At 35.7% G+C, this 24,185-nt stretch overlaps 1 protein-coding gene across 15 annotated transcripts in view; it reads right to left on the bottom strand.

Moving 5' to 3' along the window:
* PKHD1 (PKHD1 ciliary IPT domain containing fibrocystin/polyductin) overlaps nucleotides 1-24,185 on the bottom strand; it is a 475,577-nt gene that overhangs the window by 159,190 nt on the left and 292,202 nt on the right. For all 15 annotated transcript variants that reach the window (XR_009354742.1, XR_009354743.1, XM_059178234.1 and 12 more), the window contains 2 exons: nucleotides 18,992-19,105; nucleotides 16,461-16,548 (listed from right to left, as the gene is read on the bottom strand). Coding sequence is in view for 13 of the 15 variants with exons in the window: in XM_059178234.1 (XP_059034217.1) it covers nucleotides 16,461-16,548; nucleotides 18,992-19,105 (202 nt within the window). In the remaining 2 variants the exon portion in view is untranslated. The remainder of the gene's footprint in view (nucleotides 1-16,460; nucleotides 16,549-18,991; nucleotides 19,106-24,185) is intronic.

Genomic DNA, 24,185 nt, shown 5'->3' on the forward strand with positions numbered 1-24,185 from the left:
ATCCATGTTGTCGCAAATGGCAAGATTTCATTTCTTTTGATGGCTGCATAGTATTCCATTGTGTATATATACCACATCTTCTTGATCCATTCATCTGTTGATGGACATCTAGGCTCTTTCCATAGTTTGGCTATTGTGGACATTGCTGCTATAAACATTCAGGTGCACATGCCCCTTTGGATCACTACGTTTGTATCTTTAGGGTAAATACCCAATAGTGCAATTGCTGGGTCATAGGGCAGTTCTATTTTCAACATTTTGAGGAGCCTCCATGCTGTTTTCCAGAGTGGCTGCACCAGCTTGCATTCCCACCAACAGTGTAGGAGGGTTCCCCTTTCTCCGCATCCTCGCCAGCATCTGTCATTTCCTGACTTGTTGATTTTAGCCATTCTGACTGGTGTGAGGTGATATCTCATTGTGGTTTTGATTTGTATTTCCCTGGTGCCGAGTGATATGGAGCACTTTTTCATGTGCCTGTTGGCCATCTGGATGTCTTCTTTGCAGAAAGCAGACATTTTTTTTTTTTAGAAAGAAGTCCACATTCTTTAGTGTTATATGAAAAAAAAAATGGGTAAACCCAAAAGTAAATTTAACATTACCACATTTGTTTATACTACTATCTAGATCTTCATATTATCTTTTCTGTTCAAATAACAGAAAGTAGGTAGCAATTTGGGGATTGAAAAAGAGATCAAAAAACAAAAGATTCTTTTTGACCACATTTATTCTACATCGTGTCTATACCATGTGCTCACAGAGATAGCTTCTTTTACTTCACTGTACAGGAATTCCAGTGTATATAAAACTAAACCTGCTCAGAAGCAGAGGGACACTAGAAATGATGGGTCCATCTCCTGGCACATTGTCATACAGTTCAAACAATGATGCAGCTACCAGCTTGTAATTTTTGAGGACTGCAAACAAAGCAGTATATGATATGATAAAGATGGATACATGTCATCATACCAAAACTGACAGAACGTACAACTCAAAGAGTGAAATCTAATGTAAACTAAAATGAATGAAACCTCATTCCCTAACTTCCTTAAATAAGGTTTCTGTTCCAACCAGATGAATCTGTTCTCTCTCCCAAGAAATAGCTATATGCTTCTTACCCATTACTTAAAATATCGTCTTTATTCTGCCCTTCAGTCCACTCATTCTTAAAAACTGACTAAAGTTCCTTTGCCTTTAAGAAGTCTTCCCATGGGAGTCTCTTCCCCATGGAATACCCAATCCCCACCTCTGTTCCATCAAATTTTGACACCATAGATACTGCTGCCTTGCAATTGATTTTGTCCTCTTGCTTTCTGTGGCTATTCAACTTTATGTTATATTCAATAAAAATATGGCTACCTAGCTATATAAACCCTATAGCTCATAGCAGTGTTCTTGACAGAAAAAAAAAGAAGAACTATGAAGTCATTAGCCCAAGTTTTATATGAAAAATACAAATGAAATTAAGTTGACTTTTTCCATTAAGGCTTCTGAAACCTTGCAGGCTCATGAAAATTAATCTCTCCCCTATGCTCCTGAAGCCTTGGAAATCCATATGTCACAAAGGACCATATACATATGGCAAAGGAATATGGCCCCTTTCATTTCTGTGTCCATACAGCAAAAGTGGTAATTTCAAAGAAAATCATGGCCCCTGTTATCAAGAATTTAGATGGTTCTGTCGGTCAAGTATCAGTTTTCTTTAATTGCAACATCCACACTTTCCACTCACAGGCTTCTATTATTTGGTTACCCTTCAACCATTTCAAGAAATCCTAACTTCAGAACTGCTTGAAGCCCAGCTGTCTGCTTAACACTAGTGAGACTCTTATAGCTACAGGGGAGAGGATAGACCTTTTTGTTCTGAGCAAAACACACCTAAAACAATAAATAAACAAAAAAATTAAAAGAGCTGTTTGTAACATAACTGGACCTAAATGTAAACCATATGAAAAGAGAGGAAACTATGAATAATCATTGCAAAATCTCCTGAAAGAAAACCTTTAAAAATATATAAACAAGATGTCAGCACAGTTTTCTTTATTTTGGCACTAACATTTTATCTATTTCTGAGAAAATATAATACTTTTGGTCAAAAGAACATAATTACATAAAAGGAAAAAAATATGCTTTCCTATTCGATTCAAAAAGTTTTTACAACCATGCACAAGACATCCATATATAAACACCCGCCACTTAAATGGATTTGTTAACTAAACGTTGGGGAGGTCTTAATGATGATGGCTGCATCTGACCACAGGCTCGGAGTGTCTGGATGCCAAGATGTTTTCTTCCCAGGAATAGGGATAGCCATAGATTTCCGAATTCTACCAATACCGAAAGTTTGTTTTTAAACTTCAGTTTAAACTTTTTTTCATTTTTTTCAGCGCCATTGAAAGGTACTGCAGATTCTCAGCCTGCATTGTACTGTGGGAGGTACTGAAGAAAGGGGATGGTTGCAGCGATGTCAGCATTGATGATGATAAGAAGAGGAGTTATCATAAGTGTCAACTATTCGTCTAACCGGGCTCCTTTCTCCTTTCTTTCCACAAAATCCACCACATCTTTTCTTTTCTTTTCTTTTCTTTTCTTTTCTTTTCTTTTCTTTTCTTTCTTTCTTTCTTTCTTTCTTTCTTTCTTTCTTTCTTTCTTTCTTCCTTCCTTCCTTCCTTCCTTCCTTCCTTTCTTTCTTTCTTTTTTTTTAGGATTTTATTTTTATTTATTTTAGAGAGAGATCATGAGCAGAGAGGGGAGGGGGGCAGAGGGAGAAGCAGACTCCCCACTAAGCAGGGAGCTCGATAGGGGGCTCAATCCTGGGATCCCAAGATCATGACCTGAGCAGAAGCTCTCTTAACCAAGCTCCCTTAACCAAGCTCAGTTAACCAAATGAGCCACCCAGGAACCCCTCACTACATCTTTTCTGAGAACTGCTCTCCTTAACAACCATCCTAATTCTGTGTCCTACTGAGCACTGCTGATTATAGTCCCACAGTCCCTTTGTGAAACGGTGGGTGAGGAATCCAACCTGCCTTTGTCTGTGAAAATCCTTCCCTTGGACTTCATGGTATCTGTTTTATTGAGGTATAATTGACTAATAAAACATAAGATATTTAAAACACACAATGTGCCGATTTGATCTATATAGATGCTGTGAAAAGATGGCCCTCATCAAGTTAATTGACACATCCAACACCTCACACATTTACTTTTTGTGTGTGGGAGCATTTAAGTTCTATTCTCAAAAGATTGCAATGATTCAATACAGTGCTATCAATGACAGTTGCCTGGACTTTTGAATTGAAACTAAGGAAAGAGAAAAATTTACCCTCCAGTGATAAAGCTAGGAAAAGCCTGACAGGTCTGGTTTACTTGTCTCCTACAGAATGTAGAAACCTTTTCTTCCATAGATGCACATGAGGTCAAAATATAGAAATAAGAGAGATTGGGGGAGGACCTGCCACAATTTCCCAAGTGGATTGAAAAAGTCTACTTTTACATATTTTTAATATAACCAAAATCACCAGCATGTGTTAAGGCTTACTTGTGCCTGTATATACATTAATTCACTTAATCTTTCTAACTACTCTATTAGCCAGACATTTTATCCTTATATCACAGAATAAGAACTTCAGGGTCAGAAAGAGCAGTTTGCTCAAAATTACACATTTAGCTAATTGCACAGTTAGAATTATTACAGTTCTACCTTCCCTCAAAATTCAAGCTCATTTTCATCATAGCATACTGCTTCCATCCTGTGTTCCTACCTCAGGTGCCTTTTCTCAGCATGGAGACAAAAGCCAATCTGAGACTAGAACCTACTAGTTCACTGGACCAGACAGAACCATCTTCTTTTGCAGGCTACATACGTGATCCCAAACACCTGCCAACAATTGAATAAGACCACCAACTCCATATTGTAATACTGCTTGAACAAAATTGTTATAGTAGAGTAGTGAACTTTGAGCAATGAGCAAAGTAAATTATAGTGGTTTTTAAAAACAAATGTGAGATTCTTATTTATTAGATGTTATACCACTGAATCAAGAGGCTCAATGAGTTCTGATTTCCAGAAAAGATACATCCATTCAAGGTAGCAGGCATTTATTAGAAGTCTTTTTTGAGTTCTGCTGTGTACTAGGTGCTAAATAATAGAAACAATCCATAAAAAACAATATTTTCCTGCTCCTGTAGAAGCTACTTGGAGGAAGGACAGAGACGCCCCAAGTAGCTTAGGAGCAGTCACCAAGAAGCATATTATTATTAAAACCATGTGGTAGATTTTCAGGATAAGCAGGGAGTGTCAAGGGAAGACACGATTCAAGAGTACTGAGTACCTCTTTATTTTACTTATCAAGTATTTAGGGAGCTTCGTAAAAATAATTATTATGGACACACATGTGTGAAGTGGGAATATATCAGAAAGAAGTACCCAAAGTACAGCCAAAGTATACCATCACGAATCTGATGCAGGAGATGGCAGGATAGATGATGTCAGCAATGATGTCAGTGTGGAAGGCCAGGGTCCTCGGGCAAGGTTGAGGTGACAAATGATTTGCTGTTTAGTTCAGAGTTCTTTCCTCATAAATACCAGAGTGAGTTAGGACAGAACAGAAGAAACAGAAAATGACAGGACAAAGGGACTGGATAAGGCTCTCCACACTATCTTTAAAAAGTAAATGAGAAAAGGAATAAGAAAAAATATGAGACCTTTTGAAGAAGGTTCTCCTAGTTCCCACTTCTCAGTAAACCAGAGCAGTCCCCACCCAGCTGCTCAGGTCAAAAGTTTTACAGTAATCTCTGATTATTCTCTTTTTCTTTGACCCAACCCATCAGCAGCTCATGTTTCCTCTGTCTTCAACAAGTACTTCACCAGTCCGTCCTCCTTCACGACCACCCTAAACCAGGCCACCAGCAGGTGTCACTTGTAATGTTAGTGCACTGTTCTAACAGTCTGTCTGCTTCTGCCTTGTCCCCACCAACAGTCAACTCTCCACACAGGATGAACCAGATTACAACATGAATTGGACCTTGTCCCTGCTCTGTTTAAAATCTTGCCATGACCTGGATAAAATCTAAAACTTTTACATAGGATTGATCAAGTAACCACTTAACTTCAAAGAACACATGGTCATGCTTACATGATTCACAGTAAGACCTCTAGTTAATATTTATAATCAGAAAAAGCCAATTTCTTTCAATCTAAGTATAAATCAAAGTATAAGTTCTCTTGACTTTTCTGAAGTCCAAAAAATCCAACATGTTGTTCATCAGTCTCCCCCAAAGTCAACTGAAGCAGAGCAACAATGAAGAGTAACTTAACTCAGAGATCAATTTATATTATAATGTGGAACAAAAGAAAATAATATTGTTTCAAACATCTTGTTAAGACTACTTTGAATGAGTCTATGAGTTAAGTCTATAAACTTCACAAGAAATTTTTCCTCTGAAGGTTTCACTTCAATGTTTTTCATAAAATAACTCAATTAAACACAAATAAATTCAGATATGTATTTTTGTTGGTAAAATCCTTAAGGGGGTCTGAGTAAAATCTGTCTCCATAACAATGCATTAGAAAGACTTATTAAACTGACTTTTAACAAAAGAAGACTATAGAGAAGTGTTTAAAGAAATGGTTTAAATAAGGTCTATACTTCAGTTATACTAGACTAATATCTACTTGCTAAATTTTATAATGTCTAGGTTATGAAATATATTATCATGGAATTCTGAGTAAAGTGTCCATGAGAACTCCACTATTTTTGCAACTTCTTGTGAAGCTTCAATTATTTTAGATTTTTTTAAAAGGTTAAAAAATGAATGCTCTCCATAAAATGGATGTACTAAGGTAATTACATATTATTCATATAAACTCATTAAAAACTCATCAGGACTCATACTGAGAAATTTTGTTTTTAATATTTTTATTATATAGAACACAAACAATGGGATCAGAAAAACCATGACCAAAAAAAAGCCCCAGGAACTCCAAGCTTTATAAACTTGGAAATTTTACTTAACTTTTCTACCCTCAGTTTTTGTATCTGTGAATGCAGATTACATAGCACGGAGAGATTTAAATGAGATAATGTATATAGAATGCTTGGTAGATGCCTGACATAGAGTAAACACACAGGATAAAGAACTCAATAAATGGTATTAGTTTATAGTTTCCATTTACAAAATTGACTTTCTTTCAAAAGAGCTTATAGTTCTGACTCTGAAGGAGGTTTTTAACACATTCATAAAAGAAAAATCCATTCTTATGGCTCTTGCCAAATTTCAGCTTGCTAGCCTTTTTGTATATATCCCTGCTTGAACTGCCTACTTCACAAATCTGTATGGGTATCAGGTACTTCAATATTAACATGACCAAATCTGAACTCATAATCTTTTCCCCAAAATTCAGTCCTCTTTTAGTAAAAGGCACCAACATCAGTATCTGCAATCCAGAAACCAAGAGAGTGCCTCACATCCAACACATCTTACAGACTCGTATCTCCTGTCTCTGTGTCTGCCCACTTCTCTCCATGGGCACTTCAGCTCCCAACAACAGGTTATCCTATCTCGTTTGGACCTCCTAAGTGGTGTCCCTAGATCCATTTTTGATTCTTCCTGTTGTCTGCATTGTACTTCGAATGGCTCTTTTTTTTTTTTTAAATATAGGAATGTGATTATAAGTTCTACTTCCCATCCATACTATCCTCTTAGAAACTTAAAACAGTAACACAATGCTCCTGGATGGTAAAAACTAAAATTCTTGATATTACCAGTGAATACACTCTGACCCCTAACTACTCCTGAGAACCCTATTGTGCTGGGTCCTTGATCTTCACGTCAGCCAACCTAGCCCTCCTCTAAGACCCTCATGGCTGTCCGTTCTTCCTCCTAACACAGAATCAGCTCTTAGGCCTCTGCTTCTCCATCATCTCTTCTGACTCTATCAACTTTGAAAGAATTAGATTGGCCCCAGTCTCATTTCCAGGCTCCAATTTTCTCTTCTTCCTGTCTTCTTGATCAGTGATGTTATCTGCTTCCTAGATGACCAGCCATCATTTTCTACCTGAGTCCTAATCTACATATCTAATTATCTTCTTAACATCTCCACTTGGTGTCTCCAACTTAACATTTCCCATCTTCCACCCTGACAAATCTGTTCCTCGTCCAGTCTTCCCACCTCAGTGCATGTTACCGCCATCTACCAGGTTTCTCAGTCAAAAAATCTGAAGCACTTCCCTCAGCATTGGCATGTCGAGACAGTGCCATCTCTTCTCCCCATCCCCATTGCCTCCTCTAGAGTCCTGGCCACCATGATATTTGGCCTCAAATGGCCTCCTAACTCATAGCCCAGCTTCTGCTTTTTTCTCCACCGCTCTTCATCTATATAGCAGCCAGAGTGGTTCTCAAAACATAAATCAGAATCCCTCAATCTATCAATTGCCCTCAGCAAACCCCTCAGTGATTTTCCCTCTGACCTCTCACACCTAAACAAGGTACCACTTGACTTGGTATCTACCATATCATACCACTTTCCCCTTTGCTCACTCTGGTCCAGCTATAGTGACCTTCTCTCTGTCTTCCACTCCCCAAAGGCCACCTGAGAGATAATGCTGGACCAGATGTCCCTCCTTCACTGAGCACCCTAGCCCATTCTCATCAGAGAGCAGGATGCCTCTTACCATTCAGATCTCAGCTCAAACTTTTCTTCCCCAGAGAGGTCTCCCCTGTCTATTTAATTAAAAGGGCACTCTGTATATTCCCCAACTATTTTCAATTGCACCACCCTGTTTATTTCCTTACTAGAGCATTTTATAACCTACAACTATGTTGTATATATTTCTGTATTAGCTTTTTATTGTCTCTCTTTCCATGAAGATATAAACTCCCAGAGGACAGTGATCTCTTCAGATTTGCCTCTACATCCCCAGGACTTACAGTCACACCTGGCACATAGTAAGTACCTATCAGATATTTGTTGAATGATTGAGTGCTGTTTGCTCTTGCTGGAGTGCTCTTTCCAACCCCCCACACCCCACTTTGCTTTTAATTAAGGCCCACAGATGGTTTAGTTCTCACCTCTGTAATCATTCTGCAGGGAAACCTTCTATAACCTGCCTCAAGATCCTGTATTCATGTTTTCAGAATCCTATAAACCTGCCTTCATAGCATTTATCCCATATGTAATTTTACATTTATTTTATATTTATTTCATTAATGTCTGGGTACAGAGACCATGTTGATTTTTACTTTTTATTGTATTTCCAGGCTATAACTCAATGTTTGACATAGGGTAAGAATTCTCAAAAATTGTATTGAATAAAACAATAACAATGTTCAAAGGTAATAACTACTCTATGAAGAAATTCTGTACATAGAGAAAAACACACCGAAGCAATTGCCATCTAACTTCTCTCCCACTGGGATCCTTGCTGTGCTGTACGTCCTTCCAGACATTTCTTTTATCCACATATATGCATACCTGAATGTTATTTTAGTTTATTTACAGAACTAGGCTAATACATAATATTAGCTGAATGCCCAGATCTCCATCCTTTTGTCAACATGGAATTCAATCATCTTCCCTTTTGGTAATTGAATATTTTAAAATAGTGCTTCATTTTGTTTTAATTAACATTTATTCTAATTCTAGTAGGGAAGAATATTTTTCCATGTGTTTATTAGTCAGATGTATGTCTTCCTTTGTGGCTCATGTATTCAAACTCTTTAATGTTTATTCTTCTAGTATGTTCATATTGTCTTCTATTTATTCCTAAGCATTTTTTACATATAAAAAAATATTAGCCCTCCATCTGTACTATCAAAAATTGCAATATTTTCCATTTTAATATCTGCCTTTGCATTTTGTATTTGGTATGCAAAAATATTAATATTCTTAAATATTGATTTTTTATGTTGTCAAATCTATGACTTCTTACTATTATAATTGTTACATTTCTTATAAGAAATGTAATTTAAATTACATGTAATAAATGTAATTTAAATTACATAATATTTATTTAAATGTTCTTCAAATAATTTTATAGTTTTATTTTTTTACATTTATTTTTTAATCTACCTGTAATTTTTCAGGGTGAGATACAATTTGAGAATCTAATTTTATAGTTTTCCAACGTGTTTACCAATTACTCTAGCACAAGTCTGCAACTAATTTGAAGCGCTAATTTATTTAAATTCTAAGTAATAATACATACCTGAGTCTATCACTAGGCATTCTCTTCTGTTTTGGTGCCAACAGCAATAGGTAATTATTCACATGAAAAGTGTGTGTCTATATATATGTGTATATATATATATATGTGTGTGTATATATATGTACATATATGTATATATATATATTTTTAAGATTTATTTATTTATTTGAGAGAGAGAGACAATGTGGGAGTGGGAGGGGCAGAGGAAGAAAGAGCAAGAATCTCAAGCAGACTCTGTGTTGAGCTCCAAGCCAACATGGTGCTTGATCCCAGAATACTGGGACCATGACGTGAGCCGAAACCAAGAACCAGACACTCAACTGCCTACACTACCCAGGTGCCCCAAGGTATATATTTTTCAAAAAGTAACTGGTTGGCTATCTTCAAGTGTTTATTGTTCCAAAAGACTTAGAATTAGTGAATCTGATTTCAAATGCATGTATATGACTTGTTATTAAAGTTGCATTAGATTTGACATCTTTAAAATATTGAGCCTTTCCATTGATATTATGCATCACCATTTATTCTAATCTCCTTTTATGCCTCTTACTAGTGTTTTATTTATTTATTTATTTAATTTCATTTTTTAAAAATTTTATTTACTTATTTATTTGACAGAGAGAGACACAGAAGAGAGAGGGAACAGAAGCAGGGGAAGTGAGAGAGGGAGGAGCAGGCTTCCCACTCAGCAGGGAGCCCAATGAGGGTCTTGATTCCAGGACCCTGGGATCATGACTGAGCTGAGGTAGCTGCTTAACCGAGTGAGCCACCCAGGCGCCCTTACTAGGGTTTTATAGTTTTGTTTCCATTCTTCCTGTAATTTTTCTTAACTTTATTTTTAGATATTTTAAATTGAAATTTAAAAAGGATATTACATTAAAATATTCAAAACTAGTAATTTGTGCAATTACTGAATAAATGCAATAATGGTTTTTCAGATGATTCTCTAGTGTCCTAGGACAAAATATATATAATCTACAAAAAACTGACAGTTTGGATTCTCTAATGCATTATTTTTCTTGGCCCAATATATTGGCTAACTTTAATAATAATATTTAATGGTTATTGTAATACACAATAATTTTTAAGGTCAGTTTTTCCATAAAAGAGAAAGATGCTTGTTTGAGAAGGATTTTTTTTTAAAGATTTTATTTATTTATTTGACAGACAGAGATCACAAGTAGGCAGAGAGGCAGACAGAGAGAGAGAGGGAAAAGCAGAGTCCCCGCTGAGCAGAGAGCCCAATGTGGGGCTCAATCCCAGGACCCTGGGATCATGACCTGAGCTGAAGGCAGAGGCTTAACCCACTGAGCAACCCAGGTATTATTATTTAAAGCAGTGATTCTCAACTAATGGCTAAACCATTCTATTAAGAAACATTGATTTAAAGGAGTATCACTAAAAAATAAAAAATATTTCTGTAGTCTTAATTTACTGTTTAAGAATGCAAGCTTAATTTTATTAAATGTGTTTCTGTTTTGTATCAAGTTGATCATGTTCTTAGGCTATATATATTGCTTTGATAATATTATAATAAGGAATTATTTTAAACTGTCCTTCTTACTTAAATAAATCACACTCAACCATCATTTTTTTCCCTAATATATTACTGGATTTCATTTCCTTTCCTAATATATTACTGTTTTATATAGGATTTCATTTTTTAGCATTATTTTTTTTATTTTAAAACATTTTTAAAATTTATTTATTTTTTTAGCGTAACAGTATTCATTGCTTTTGCACAACACCCAGTGCTCCATGCAATCCGTGCCTTCTCTAATACCTACTACCTGGTTCCCCCAACCTCCCACCCCCCCTCCCCTTCAAAACCCTCAGATTGTTTTTCAGAGTCCATAGTCTCTCATGGTTTACCTCCCCTTCCAATTTCCCTCAACTCCCTTCTCCTCTCCATCTCCTCTTGTCCTCCATGCTATTTGTTATGCTCCACAAATAAGTGAAACCATATGATAATTGACTCTCTCTCCTTGACTTATTTCACTCAGCATAATCTCTTCCAGTCCCATCCATGTTGCTACAAAAGTTGGGTATTCATCCTTTCTGATGGAGGCATAATACTCCATAGTGTATATGGACCACATGTTCTTTATCCATTTGTCCCTTGAAGGGCATCTTGGTTCTTTCCACAGTTTGGCAACCATGGACATTGCTGCTATAAACATTGGGGTACATATATTCTCCTGAAGCTGTTTCAAAAAATTGAAGCAGAAGGAAAATTTCCAGACTCTTTCTATGAAGCCAGCATTACCTTGATCCCCAAACCAGGCAAAGACCATACCAAAAAGGAGAATTTCAGACCAATATCACTGATTAATATGGATGCTAAGATTCTCATCAAGATCCTTGCAAACAAGACCCATCAGCACATTAAAAAGATTATCCACCATGACCAGGTGGGATTCATCCCTGGGATACAAGGATGGTTCAACATTCGCAAATCAAACAATGTGATAGAACAAATTGATAAGAGAAGAGAGAAGAACCACATGGTCCTCTCAATTGATGCAGAAAAAGCATTTGACAAAATCCAGCATCCATTCCTGATTAAAACACTTCAAAGTATAGGGATAGAGGGAACATTCCTGAACTTCATCAAATCTATCTATGAAAGACCCACAGCAAATATCATCCTCAATGGGAAAAAGCTTGCAGCCTTCCCATTGAGATCAGAAACACGACAAGGATGCCCACTCTCACCACTCTTGTTCAACATAGTATTAAAGTCCTAGCAACAGCAATCAGACAACAAAGAGAAATAAAAGGTATCCAAATTGGCAGTGAAGAAGTCAAACTCTCTCTCTTTGCAGATGACATGATTCTTTACATGGAAAACCCAAAAGACTCCACCCCCAAACTACTAGAACTCATACAACAATTCAGCAATGTGGCAGGATACAAAGTCGATGTACAGAAAGCAGTGGCTTTCTTATGCACTAACAATGAAAATACAGAAAGGGAAATTAGAGAATCGATTCCATATACTATAGCACCAAGAACCATAAGATACTTGGGAATAAACCTAACCAAAGAGGTAAAGGATCTGTACTCGAGGAAGTACACAACACTCATGAAAGAAATTGAAGAAGACACAAAAAGATGAAAGACCATTCCATGCTCTTGGATCGGAAGAATAAACATTGTTAAAATGTCTATACTGCGTAGAGAAATCTATACTTTTAATGCCATTCTGATCAAAATTCCACCAGTATTTTTCAAAGAGCTGGAGCAAATAATCCAAAAATTTGTATGGAATCAGAAGAGACCCCGAATTGCTAAGGAAATGTTGAAAAACAAAAATAAAACTGGGGGCATCACATTACCTGATTTCAAGCTTTACTACAAAGCTGTGATCACCAAGACAGCATGGTACTGGCATAAAAACACATAGACCAGTGGAACAGAGTAGAGAGCCCAGATACGGACCCTCAACTCTATGGTCAAATAATCTTCGACAAAACAGGAAAACATATACAGTGGAAAAAAGACAGTCCCTTCAATAAATGGTGCTGGGAAAACTGGACACCTATATGTAGAAGAATGAAACTCGACCATTCTCTTACACTGTACACAAAGATAAACTCGAAATGTAAAAAGACCTCAACGTGAGGTCAGGAATCCTTTTTTTTTTTTTGCATTTTATTTACACTTAGATGTTGCCCCAGGTTTTCTTTTTTTGAATTACCTTTAGCAGCTGTTTTCGAAAATTATTTTATGAAAATAAATAAAAAGTATTTTATGCTTGTTTCCTAAAATTAATTGAAAAATTCCCCATATTTTCTTATGCTATGGAACATATTATACAACATAAAAAGTACTCCTGGGGATAAAAATATATGTTTATAAAAAATAAAAAATTTAAAATATAAAAAAAAATGTGTTAGATATTTGAATGACTGAAAGAATATGCCATCAATTTATTTAACCCAAATGTATTCTTGGGAACAAATCTTTGATAACTGTATGTCTTTTGCTATTATTGGTTCTTTCAGTTATATTCTTCTCTAACCAATTATGATAATTTATATTCTTACATATAATTTACTTTTTAGACTTCAGAATGGCACTCTATAGACCTATACAGTTTATTATACTTCTAATCTCTTTGTTATCTGTTATATTTGAATTCTCATTTCTTAGTTTACATATTATTTTCCTTGTATAATTAATGTCATTAAAGATTAAACCATTATCTCAAAAAAATTTCAAGTCTACTAATTTCTTATTTTCTAATTCACCAATTTCTCCTTTTATCTTACACAAGTTAATTTCATTAGACTTATGGTTATCTTATTTCTGGTTTCTCACATTGACAGCTCAGTTTGTTTATTTTTGTATTTTATTATTTGACAGTGAAAACATTTAATGTGATTGCATGTTGGCCACAACTCATGCAATTTATTACTATTTTGCTAGCATCCTACTGCTGGAGTTTCCATCTCCTCTCTGATACAAAAGTTATTTAGAAGGTTTGTTTTTTTCTTTTCAGCTCTTCTATCTTGTATTTTCCTCAAGTAAAAAAAGTTGTGATTACATGTTGATTTCTTACCCATTCTTTTCCTATGTGTGGTCATTTTTAACGATCATATTTTCTTTATTTTATTATTTTATTATTTTTATTTTTTATTATGTTCAATTAGCCAACATAGAGTACATCATTAGTTTTTGATACAGTGTTCAACAATTCATTAACTGGAAAATTTATTCTTATTTTCTTACTTCTATTGTCTATACCTTTTTTTGTTGCTTTAATTCTCTTACTATTTAACTTTCTTCTCCTTTTGTATTTTACTATTTATTTTATGGTTTCTTTCATTCTTTCTCTCTGGTGATTTGGAAGTAAATACCCTATTTTAAATTCTGCTAGAACAAACAGATTCATCTTTGCTTCATATGCCAGTCATGTCCCATTATCAGTTTCCTATGGCCACGGTCCCAGGTTGTAAACCCAGAATTTTATCTGAGAATAATGATCTGTGATGGTTAGTTTATGTGTTAACTTGGCTAAGCTGTAGGGCCCAGTTATTCTATCAAACACTAATGTACATGTTTCTTCGAAGGTATTCTGTAAATGTCGTTAATATCTACAAGGAATTGACCTTAAGTAAAGATTACCCTCAATAATGTGGATGTGCTTCAGCAATCATTTGGAAGGCCTTAAAAACAAAACTGAAATTTACCTGAAGAAGCAATTCTGTCTTGAGACAAGGTTCAAGACTTTACAGTCCACCAACCTGCCCTATAAATTTTGCACTTACTGTCCTGCCTAACAATATAAGCCAATTCCCTGAAATACATCTCTTTATATATACTACTATATATACACTATATATTATACATATACACACACATAACCTATGGGTTGTATGTATTAATATAAATAGAACCCTAACTGATATATTAACTTTTCAAATTCTATGTAGTTTCTTTTATAAAATTAGACTTTGTTTTATTTTAACAGTCATATTTATAACATTTTATTTAACTTATTCCAGTGTTTACCTTTAAAATAGTTACTTTATATACCTTTACAGTATTCCTAAACTTTATTCATAAATTTTAAATCAGTTTAAGCTCTTTATCAGAATACATTTTTGCATTTTTTCAGTTCTTACAAAGCAAAAGATATCTATATCTAGATATAGATATAGATATAGATACACACACACACACACTTTTTTGCCTTCACATGTAAACATCAATTTTAGCAGGGTGTCCAATTCTTGGATTGAAACCACTAAACATGTATATATTTTTCATCACTAAACATATATATATTTTTTCTTAAATATGTATGTATTTTACACCATGTTCTTCCTATATTTAAGTGTAGAGAATTCTAAGGTTAAGAAGCTTTATGTAACCTTCTGTTTTTTATTTTGTTCACTGCTTTTTCTTGTACTGTGAGGATATGTAGTGATCATTATTCTTGGTGTTGATCACTTCAAATTAAATGTAAGTACTCAGGGCGCCTGGGTGGCTCAGTGGATTAAAGTGGGTTAAAGCCTCTGCCTTCGGCCTAGGTCATGATCAAGCCCCGCATCGGGCTCTCTGCTCAGCAGGAAGCCTGCCTCCCCCTCTCTATCTGCCTCTCTGCCTGCTTGTGATAAAATCTTTAAATGTAAGTACTCCCAGGTTTATTACGTGTATTTTAGGTGGACTTTCCATTATTCTTTCTTTTGTAATTACTGGACTCTTATTAAAAATAAGCAATTAGGGACACCTGGGTGGCTCAGTGGATTAGGCCACTGCCTTCGGTTCAGGTCATGATCCTGGGGTCCTAGGATCAAGTCCCACATTGGGCTCCCTGCTCAGCGGGGAGCCTGCCTCTCTCTCCACCTCTGCCTGCCTCTCTGCCTGTTGTGTGCTCTCTCTTTCTGATAAATAAATAAATAAATAAATAAAATCTTCTTAAAAAATAAAATAAAATAAATAAAAATGAGAAATTAGTTATATGTGCATTACATTTTCTGTTTTCTATTTCTAATACCTTCTCTTATATGATTTTTATCTCCTGATCTTGTCTTCCATGTTCAGGTAGATTCCATCAGTTAGCTCCTCATGGTGCCTGTTGACTTTGAGGCACTGGCATTCTCATTCTACTACCCCCAGTGCAGTACTGAATTCTGTTATTGCATTTGAAATTCCATAAGATTCTTCATATGCTTCATCTCCTATTTTATTTCTACTTCCTTGTCAGCTATCATCTCAACTCAGATGATTATGATATTGCTTTACATTTCATTTATTATTTCACAGAATTCATATTTTTAAATATTTACTGATAGCAGTGAACATGTATTATCTAAACTTTCCTTGTTATATAAACTATAGACCCTTCTGCCTGTGGTTTGTTTTGTTCTTTTTCTATTATGTTACAGAGGTTTTTAAGAATCCTTTCTAGTCCCTTATTTTACCATTTATTCATCCTTGAGCTTTGAGTCTTTTATTTTTTTAAAGATTTTATTTATTTATTTGACAGAGAGAAATCACAAGTAGATGGAGAGGCAGGCAGAGAGAGAGAGAGAGGGAAGCAGGCTCCCCGCCGAGCAGGGAGCCCGATGCGGGACTCGATCCCAGGACCCCGAGATCATGACCCGAGCCGAAGGCAGCGGCTCAACCCACTGAGCCACCCAGGCGCCCCCCACAATCTAAAATTTAATTTCATGTTATAACAAAACCCAAAGCACCAGCAAACTAAACAAGCTAACACATCCTTAACTTACTCTCATTTCTTACCTCTCATTGCCTGAGGCAATGTCAGCTGCCAGACGGGTCCAGGATTTCTTAGGACAAGCCCCATGAAGCTGGACTTTCCCATATATTCCTGAAAGGAAAAGGAGCATCAGTGGGATAAGAAATTTTCAGAGGAATTAAGGCCATCTAAGTAAAACTCACTAGAGAGCTTATTGTGCAATATCTGTAATATGGAAACTATATATCAAGCTGTCCACCTTATCAAAGAATACTTTTCTCTATTTTCAGCAGGGTGAATATATATCACATGGTTATGGAACTTACTCTTGTTCTCTCCAAAGCTATAAAGAAATGAATACTACACCACATCTAGTAATCCAAAAGTTGGGAAATACACCATTCCAATGACTAACTAGTTAAATTCTACCATTAAGTGACTCTAAACCATTTGTAATTCTGTTGGAAGTTAGCTGGTTTTGATATTTTATGTTATAGCCTTCATTTTCCAAAAGGCAAGGGTAATTTTATTCCCTGAGGAAAGAGATTTGGTGCTATTAACTTTGTTTTCAGTGGTTGGACCTCATATTTTTTTATATTACAGATATCAAAGGAGAGATCTCTAGCTCCTTTGTTTCCAAATATAATTTATTTCAGACTCATAAATTAAAGTCGTACCAGGGACATGCTTGATGCAGTCCAGTTTTATTCCTTCAGGTCTTTCCTCTTACATGTTTTATTGCCATTTAAAATCACATGAAGCACAATTCCTCATATTCCAGTGGTCTCAAAATGTTTTGAGCAAGAACCCAAATTATGATCATGCGCCCCTAATGCATGTGTATCTATTTATTTTTAGAAAAACATACATACATATGAATATGTTCACATATGTTTGAATAGGGATCTAATATTTTCTTCCTGAACCCAGATGCATTGTCTGCATACCCCTGGATTGGCACATACCAGTTTTGCATATCACTAATCTTGATATCTAAAGCCTTTGCAATTTTTAGCAGAAAACATGTGAACAGAAGAACCGAACACCACCCATAAGGTACAAATACTATGCCTTGGGTTTTAATCCAATGTGAACAACAACAAAAAATTCTTAATCAAAAGAATCTAACCAACTGTTTATGTTACTACCTATATTTTTCCATATTTTAATTCAAAAAAAAGTCATAGAACTTAAATTTGGATCAATGGAAATGTAAGAAATATTCTCACTTTCCAGACATGTACTGGAATAATTAATCTTTCATAATAATAGTCATATAGATATGACTATTACATATATATATGTTTCATATGATATCATCATCATCATCTTAGAAGAATTTCATCTTCTTTACTACTGACTAAATAAAATAGGAAGGGGAGGAATGTGAGATAATGTAAAGAAATTTCCAACAACAAATATTTTAGCAAAAACCAGATAGTTTCCTTAAATTTGGGTTATGCAGGAAATTCAACTGACCAGACAAGTAGATTTCTTGATCATTTCCAATCATCAAAGACCTCCTGTAAAATTAAACTGTTCAGTTGTTTCCGGATAATAATACTTAAAGAAGTGAAGATCTGTCATTTACTTACAATGTCACAAAATTTCAAGCATGCAGTGAAATAAATATGTCATTCTTTATTCGATTTACTATCAGAGAAAATTTTAAAAACACTGGCTTGGCCAGTTGGAGTAGAAGATTAAGACAGGCACCCTCGCATACTCCTAAAATAAAGTTTAATCCAACATTGTGCTGCATAAAACAATGTGGATACCACAAGTGAAAAAAAATGGAATGTTCCTGTTCTCTATTTAGTTTGTCAACTTGAAAAAAGTAAAAATATTCTTGAACCTCATATTCTTAGAAAGAAAAAAGCATGGATGAAAAATCCTCTGGAAACAATAAAGCCTTGTCAAACTATAGTATTATTTGGTAATGGGTATATATTATGAAACTATGTTATCAACCTTCACACTATCCCAACATGATTGCTTCTATTTTACTGGGTTGCTGAGATCTTAGAAAATTAGTAATGCCATAGAGAGAACGTGAGAAAATGCTAGAATAAACAGCCTCTTATCCCTATCCCTTAAAATGGAGTTAGTGAGGCTCTCACATCCTGGTTGTGCAAGGCTGGTCCCAGATTCTGTGCTCCGGCATAGGTTAATTTTAAAAGAGGATTTGGTGCTGTGACAGTAGTGAGGAAACTCTCAACACTAAATGTTTCTTTGTAATCTATAGATCTATCAATTTAAAAATATCTTACAAACCACCTAGCATTTACAGTTGATAACAGACCCTTAGTCCAGGCTTCGGTATCTGACCAATCTGGATATAAATCTAAGCTCTGACACTATAAAACAGTGTGGCCTTCTGCATATTGTTCGTCATCCCTGAGTCTTATTTTTGACAACTATGAAATGGACACTGGACACTGTTACAGGAGACCTGGTAAGTGAAATAATAAATATAAATTGTCTGGAATTTAGTAGATGTTCTATGGATGATACTTCGATATCAGAAACACACATTTCATTTCATTTTTAATAAAAAACTATATTATACTCTTACCAATTGTTCCTGGATCAATAAGAATTCCATTGAAACGGTCACAAGAAACTCCCTCTGATGCTCTAAGGAGAATCAGAAGCTTTTGTTCTTTTTCTAAGGGATTTTCCAAAGTACCTGTTTATAAAGAAAAGTATATTGTTTACATCAATTTGAAATTATAAGAGAGAGGAGGAAATTGTGATGTAATTTAGAGAATGCAAAGTAGATGCTATCATCTAGGCTACATGGACAAGAGCCAATGGTCAATAGATGAAATAAGGGATGGGGAGAAAATCGGATAAAGTAAACTTCTCAGAGGTCGACTGGATTATTGCTCAGCAAATATTCACTGTTCTTTCTCCATTAGGGGAGGGTATACATTCCCGACTTACTAAAATTTAGCCTGGTCGTGTGACTTGTTTTGGCCAATGAAATTTGAGTAGAAGTGATAGTAATACAAGTTCTGAGTTGATGCTTTCAAATACTTTGACAGTTTTCACCAGGTCATTTGCAATTATTTTCCCTGTCATGAAAGGAGAAGTCCTTAAATAATACCTAGTGCCTGAATGAAGAGATGTAGGTAGCACACCTAAATAAAACATGTAAGCTGGAACTGATGCTAGCGTAAATATTTGTGGTTGTAAGCCACTGAGATTTGGGAGGTATTTGATACACACTATTACAGCAAAACCTGGCTGATACACCATCGGTGGCTGGATCTCCAAATTGCTTTACATGTATTTTTGCATTTAATCCTCACAGCACACCTGAGAAGTAAGCCTGATTCTTATCTCAGTTTTAAATATCCATACATAACAAAGCTTAGAGGTTAATGGACTTGTCCAAATTTCTCCAGCTAGTATGGAAGAGTCTGAATTTGAACAATGGTGAATTTGAACAATTTATGCCAAGCGATTCATTAAATAAGTACTAGGTTCTTTTCTAAGCCTAAATTATTTTAGCAGCATAAGGAGACAATCCATTCAGGCTATGAAGGTCAGCATTACTTTTGACTTCTGACTTCATTCCACTGATGCAAACAGAGGAGTTTGGTGACTTTTACAGCATGCAAATTGTTTGGGGAATTCTGCTGCGAAGTGTACGTAATCGACCTAACAAAGGGGTTATTTTCAGCAGAACATACATCTTAAGATACAGAAAGTATTACAAAAACTTCGTTTCTCAAGAAGCTACTACTGCAAAGATAGTTCCCAAATTATACACTGGCTCAAACAGGTTGAAAAATAACATCTGTTAGCAAACAAGAATTTTCCAGTTTGGAAATTCTTGAAAACATAACCAAAGCTGTAGTTGCCAAATACAGCACAGAATCATGGGCAAACTGAAAATTGCCTGGTTGTCATTTTGGTTAATTGGTCTTTCAGGGGGCATAAAATCATTCTCCTTGGCTGGCATATATATATATATATATATATATATATATATATATATATATACACACATATATATAATATATAACATAAACATATGTATTTATGTTTACACACACACACACACACACACACACACACATGCATACACCTGGTCAACCAAAAGCTTCCCATGTGTGTTGTGAGTTTGCGGCTTGCTACATCTTTACAGTCTAGCCTTCATAGCCATTAGTCCACAAGGCCATGTTGAATGTAAGCCTCAGAAAGGTAAGGAAATCTGCCTTGAGCCATACAGCAGGTCAGGGGACAAGGATCAGCCCCACAGCCCGTGTATTCCCAAGGGACTGCTGAAGTCCGCTGCTACTCCACGTGGGCAATGGCAATCCTCAGCTGAATGACTAATGTATCCTCTTGTCCCAAACAAAGATGTGTTAGAGCAGGAAGAAGGAAAGCAGGGGAGGAGGAGAATGTTAAGAAAAATGTGTGTGGTGTAGCTCTTATCTGGCAGCTTCAAGTCTGTCCAGTAAGCCGTTTTCCAACTGTGATTTCATTTATTTCACGGAGGGTAGTTTAGATTCTTGGGGGGGCGGGGGGAATGGCCTAGCACTAAACAGATACCAGAGAGAAAAAAGTAGGACAGTTTTTGCCCTAGAGAAATGTATGCAGAGTCCCACAAAGAGAGTTCGGCATTCCTCTAAAATCTGAGATTAAATCAATTATGCTACCCCAAACTGCAGCACATGTGAGCTTTTGCAGAAAGTCTGAGCTAAATTAGTCTCTAGCGTGATATTTTGGTATCTGAAGTGACCAGAGTTTGAATTTTTTTTTTTTTTTTTTTTTTTTTTTTTATGGTGATGTGGGGGAAGGGAATGGTAGAGGATAGGGACTGAGTAGGAGGAAGACCAGAATGACCTAAAAGGGGGGAAAATGTGCTGTTTTCACATTAAAATGAATCACCTCTTGAATCTGTTAGAGATGGTGAATGGGAAGCCTAAAAGGTCAGGCTCCTCTTTTAGTCTCAAATCTGCAATCAAAAAGAGATGAGGATTCTCACCAGCTTGGGCTTTAACATCTAAATGACCCTAAATGACAGTGGCCACTTCTGAGAGAAAGCTCTCAAGATAAGGCAATTCCTCTCTGGGTTTCCTTTTTCCAGCTACTTCAAGCTGCTCTGAACTGTAGCAAAAGGCATTTTCCAACCCGGATTAATTTAGATACCGGTGATGGAGGGAAATGGTTGCTGCTGCACTGCAGACATGCCGGGCGTTTTGGCATACGTGAACTCATCTCATCGAGTTCTTCCAATCTCTGATGGATTATTGTTGAGGTTCCCATGGGGGAACTGAGACAGAGAGGTTAGTCAACTTGTCAGAAATTACACAGCTAACAAGTGCTGAGCCTCGGCTTAGACTTAATAGGTACCATCCTAGGACATTTAGACATAGGGGAACAGGAAAGATGGGAAGGGAGGTTGCCATTACTTAGTGTGATGGTGGGCAATGGAGGGGAAACAGAATCTATTCCAGGTGCTGAAATCATCTTGGGAGATGGAAGAAAACTTTCATATACCAGAACTTATTTTCTTATAATGATTTGAGGACTACGGTACAAATGGATTCCATGAACCTCAAAGGTAAGGAAAAGGGAAAAGAACATTACATTATTTTATTAACTAAAGCTCTTTGATGGAATCAAGTATAAACCTAGTTTACACTTAAGCCCACTCTCTCAGCACGACTCCCCACACCTTGTAACTAAGCCAACACACACTGAATTATTTACCATTCCCTCCACACTCTTCCCTCTGCACTGGAGAGTCCCCAGGCTTCAATATCTCCACCATTGTCCTAACTCCTAATCATCCCTCAAACTTGGCTCCACTGTTATTTATTTCTAACAGCTTTCTATGATTTTGAATTAGATACTCTCTTTTGTGCATAAAAATGTCCACACCCATTGCTGCAGTAATTCTTCCCCAAGTGCTTGTCCTAAGGAAATAGTTTCCTTGACATGCTCAAAAGCTGAGTCACCTAAGTCCCTAAACAAGCCCAAAGTCAACTCTGATGCCACCTCTTTGGGGATTATCATTTGTCAGCTAAGACTAGGTTAAGTGACCCTCAATGGGATGTCACAACATAACATGGCTTGTCTCTGTACTTCTAAACAATGCCCTAAGTGCCTTCCCCCAATGGCCTTCTGTTTACAGTGAGTGAATTGAGAGAAAGGACTGTGTATTGACAACAGGATTCACTTATATTTTATCATAGAAATGGTGAACCAGTTATTTTTACCAATCTTCTTCCTTGCAGAAAACAATTAGAAATAAAGAGAAATACTCCAGAGTAAAAAAATAAAATAAAAAAAATAAAAAAATAAGACCCATTTCACCTACATTGGAATAATCCTAAGTACCTAGGTGCCTAGCATCATTGCTGCAGAGTAAATAAAGCAAAAATTAACAGAATCATAAGGAAACTAGATATAATAGCAGTGGAAAGTGAAACATAACAACTCACCGAATAAACAAAAAGCAGTGAGCATGCAGCAGTTTTGAATAATATGATTGGCAAATCTCACCTAATAGAGATGAAAAACTGAACCCACGAAGAATATGTCTCATCTTCGGACATGCACAAGAGAGTCACAAATACTGATCCTATGGTGACCGTAAAGCAAGTTTAACAAATTTAAAAGGACTGGAATCATATAGCATGAGCTTGCTGACCATAGTACAATCAAGATATGCAATTCTTATCAATAAAGGTTTATAAAATGATCTACATTGAAATAAAGACTTCCAATTTATCTAGAAATACCATTAAGAGAATGAAGAAGCAAGCCACAGAGTGGGCCAAAACATTTGCAATAATATAACCAACAGAAGGTATTTTCTACAATATATAAATGATATCAATAAATCAATATGAAACAGATAATGCACCATTTAAAAAAGGGCAAGAGAATATTTTTTCATAAAATAAGATCTCAAATAGACAATAAAAAATTTTAAAGTGCTCAGTCACATTAGAGATGAGAGAAATGCCAATCAAACAATAATGAGATCCCACGACATACCCAGTATAATGGACTTCTATTTAATTTAGCTGTGTATTTTTTATCTCATAAACTTTCCTGAATATGCACATCATATTTCACAGTAAGTAAAACTTTATTTATTATTATGTTTCAAGGACACTCATCAATAAGTATTTGTTGATCAAGAGAATAGAAACTGACCAAATTATATTTGTTTTACTGCTTCTCCATCCCATTATTATATTTACAGCTTTATTGAGATACAACTGATGTGCAAAAAAACTGCATGTATTTAATGTATACTGACTAAAATTTTAGACATATCTTTTTCAGATCCTTTTCATTGAATCCAAAGCAACAAACTGTTTCTAAATAATTTGTATTTCTACCCAAGTAAATGAAACTCCATAAAATACCATGATGGCACATGAAAGATAGGTTAAGAAATTACCACCCAAAATCAATTCTGCACGTTTTCTTTTCTCCTCTGAGGTAGGTTATATGGTGATGACTTTGGAAGTTGAGCTTCTAACTGGAGCACAACTATTTTTCTCATGTCTTGCTATAGCTATTTTCTTCAGAGAAGAGCCTCTAGAACATTCTTACTATCAAACCCAACTGCCAAACAGTGCTAAACCAATTAAATTGTGAAGTAGATTTTATTATGAATTAGCTTTTAATTTCTAGTGTCAATTTGACCCACCTATCCCTAAAACACTCCTCCCCCATAAAATCAAACCTGGGTGAAAAAAAACAAAAAATTAAAACAAAAACAAAACGCAGGAGAG

Source organism: Mustela lutreola, chromosome 6 (genome assembly GCF_030435805.1).
Source record: "Mustela lutreola isolate mMusLut2 chromosome 6, mMusLut2.pri, whole genome shotgun sequence".
Lineage (NCBI taxonomy): Eukaryota > Metazoa > Chordata > Mammalia > Carnivora > Mustelidae > Mustela > Mustela lutreola.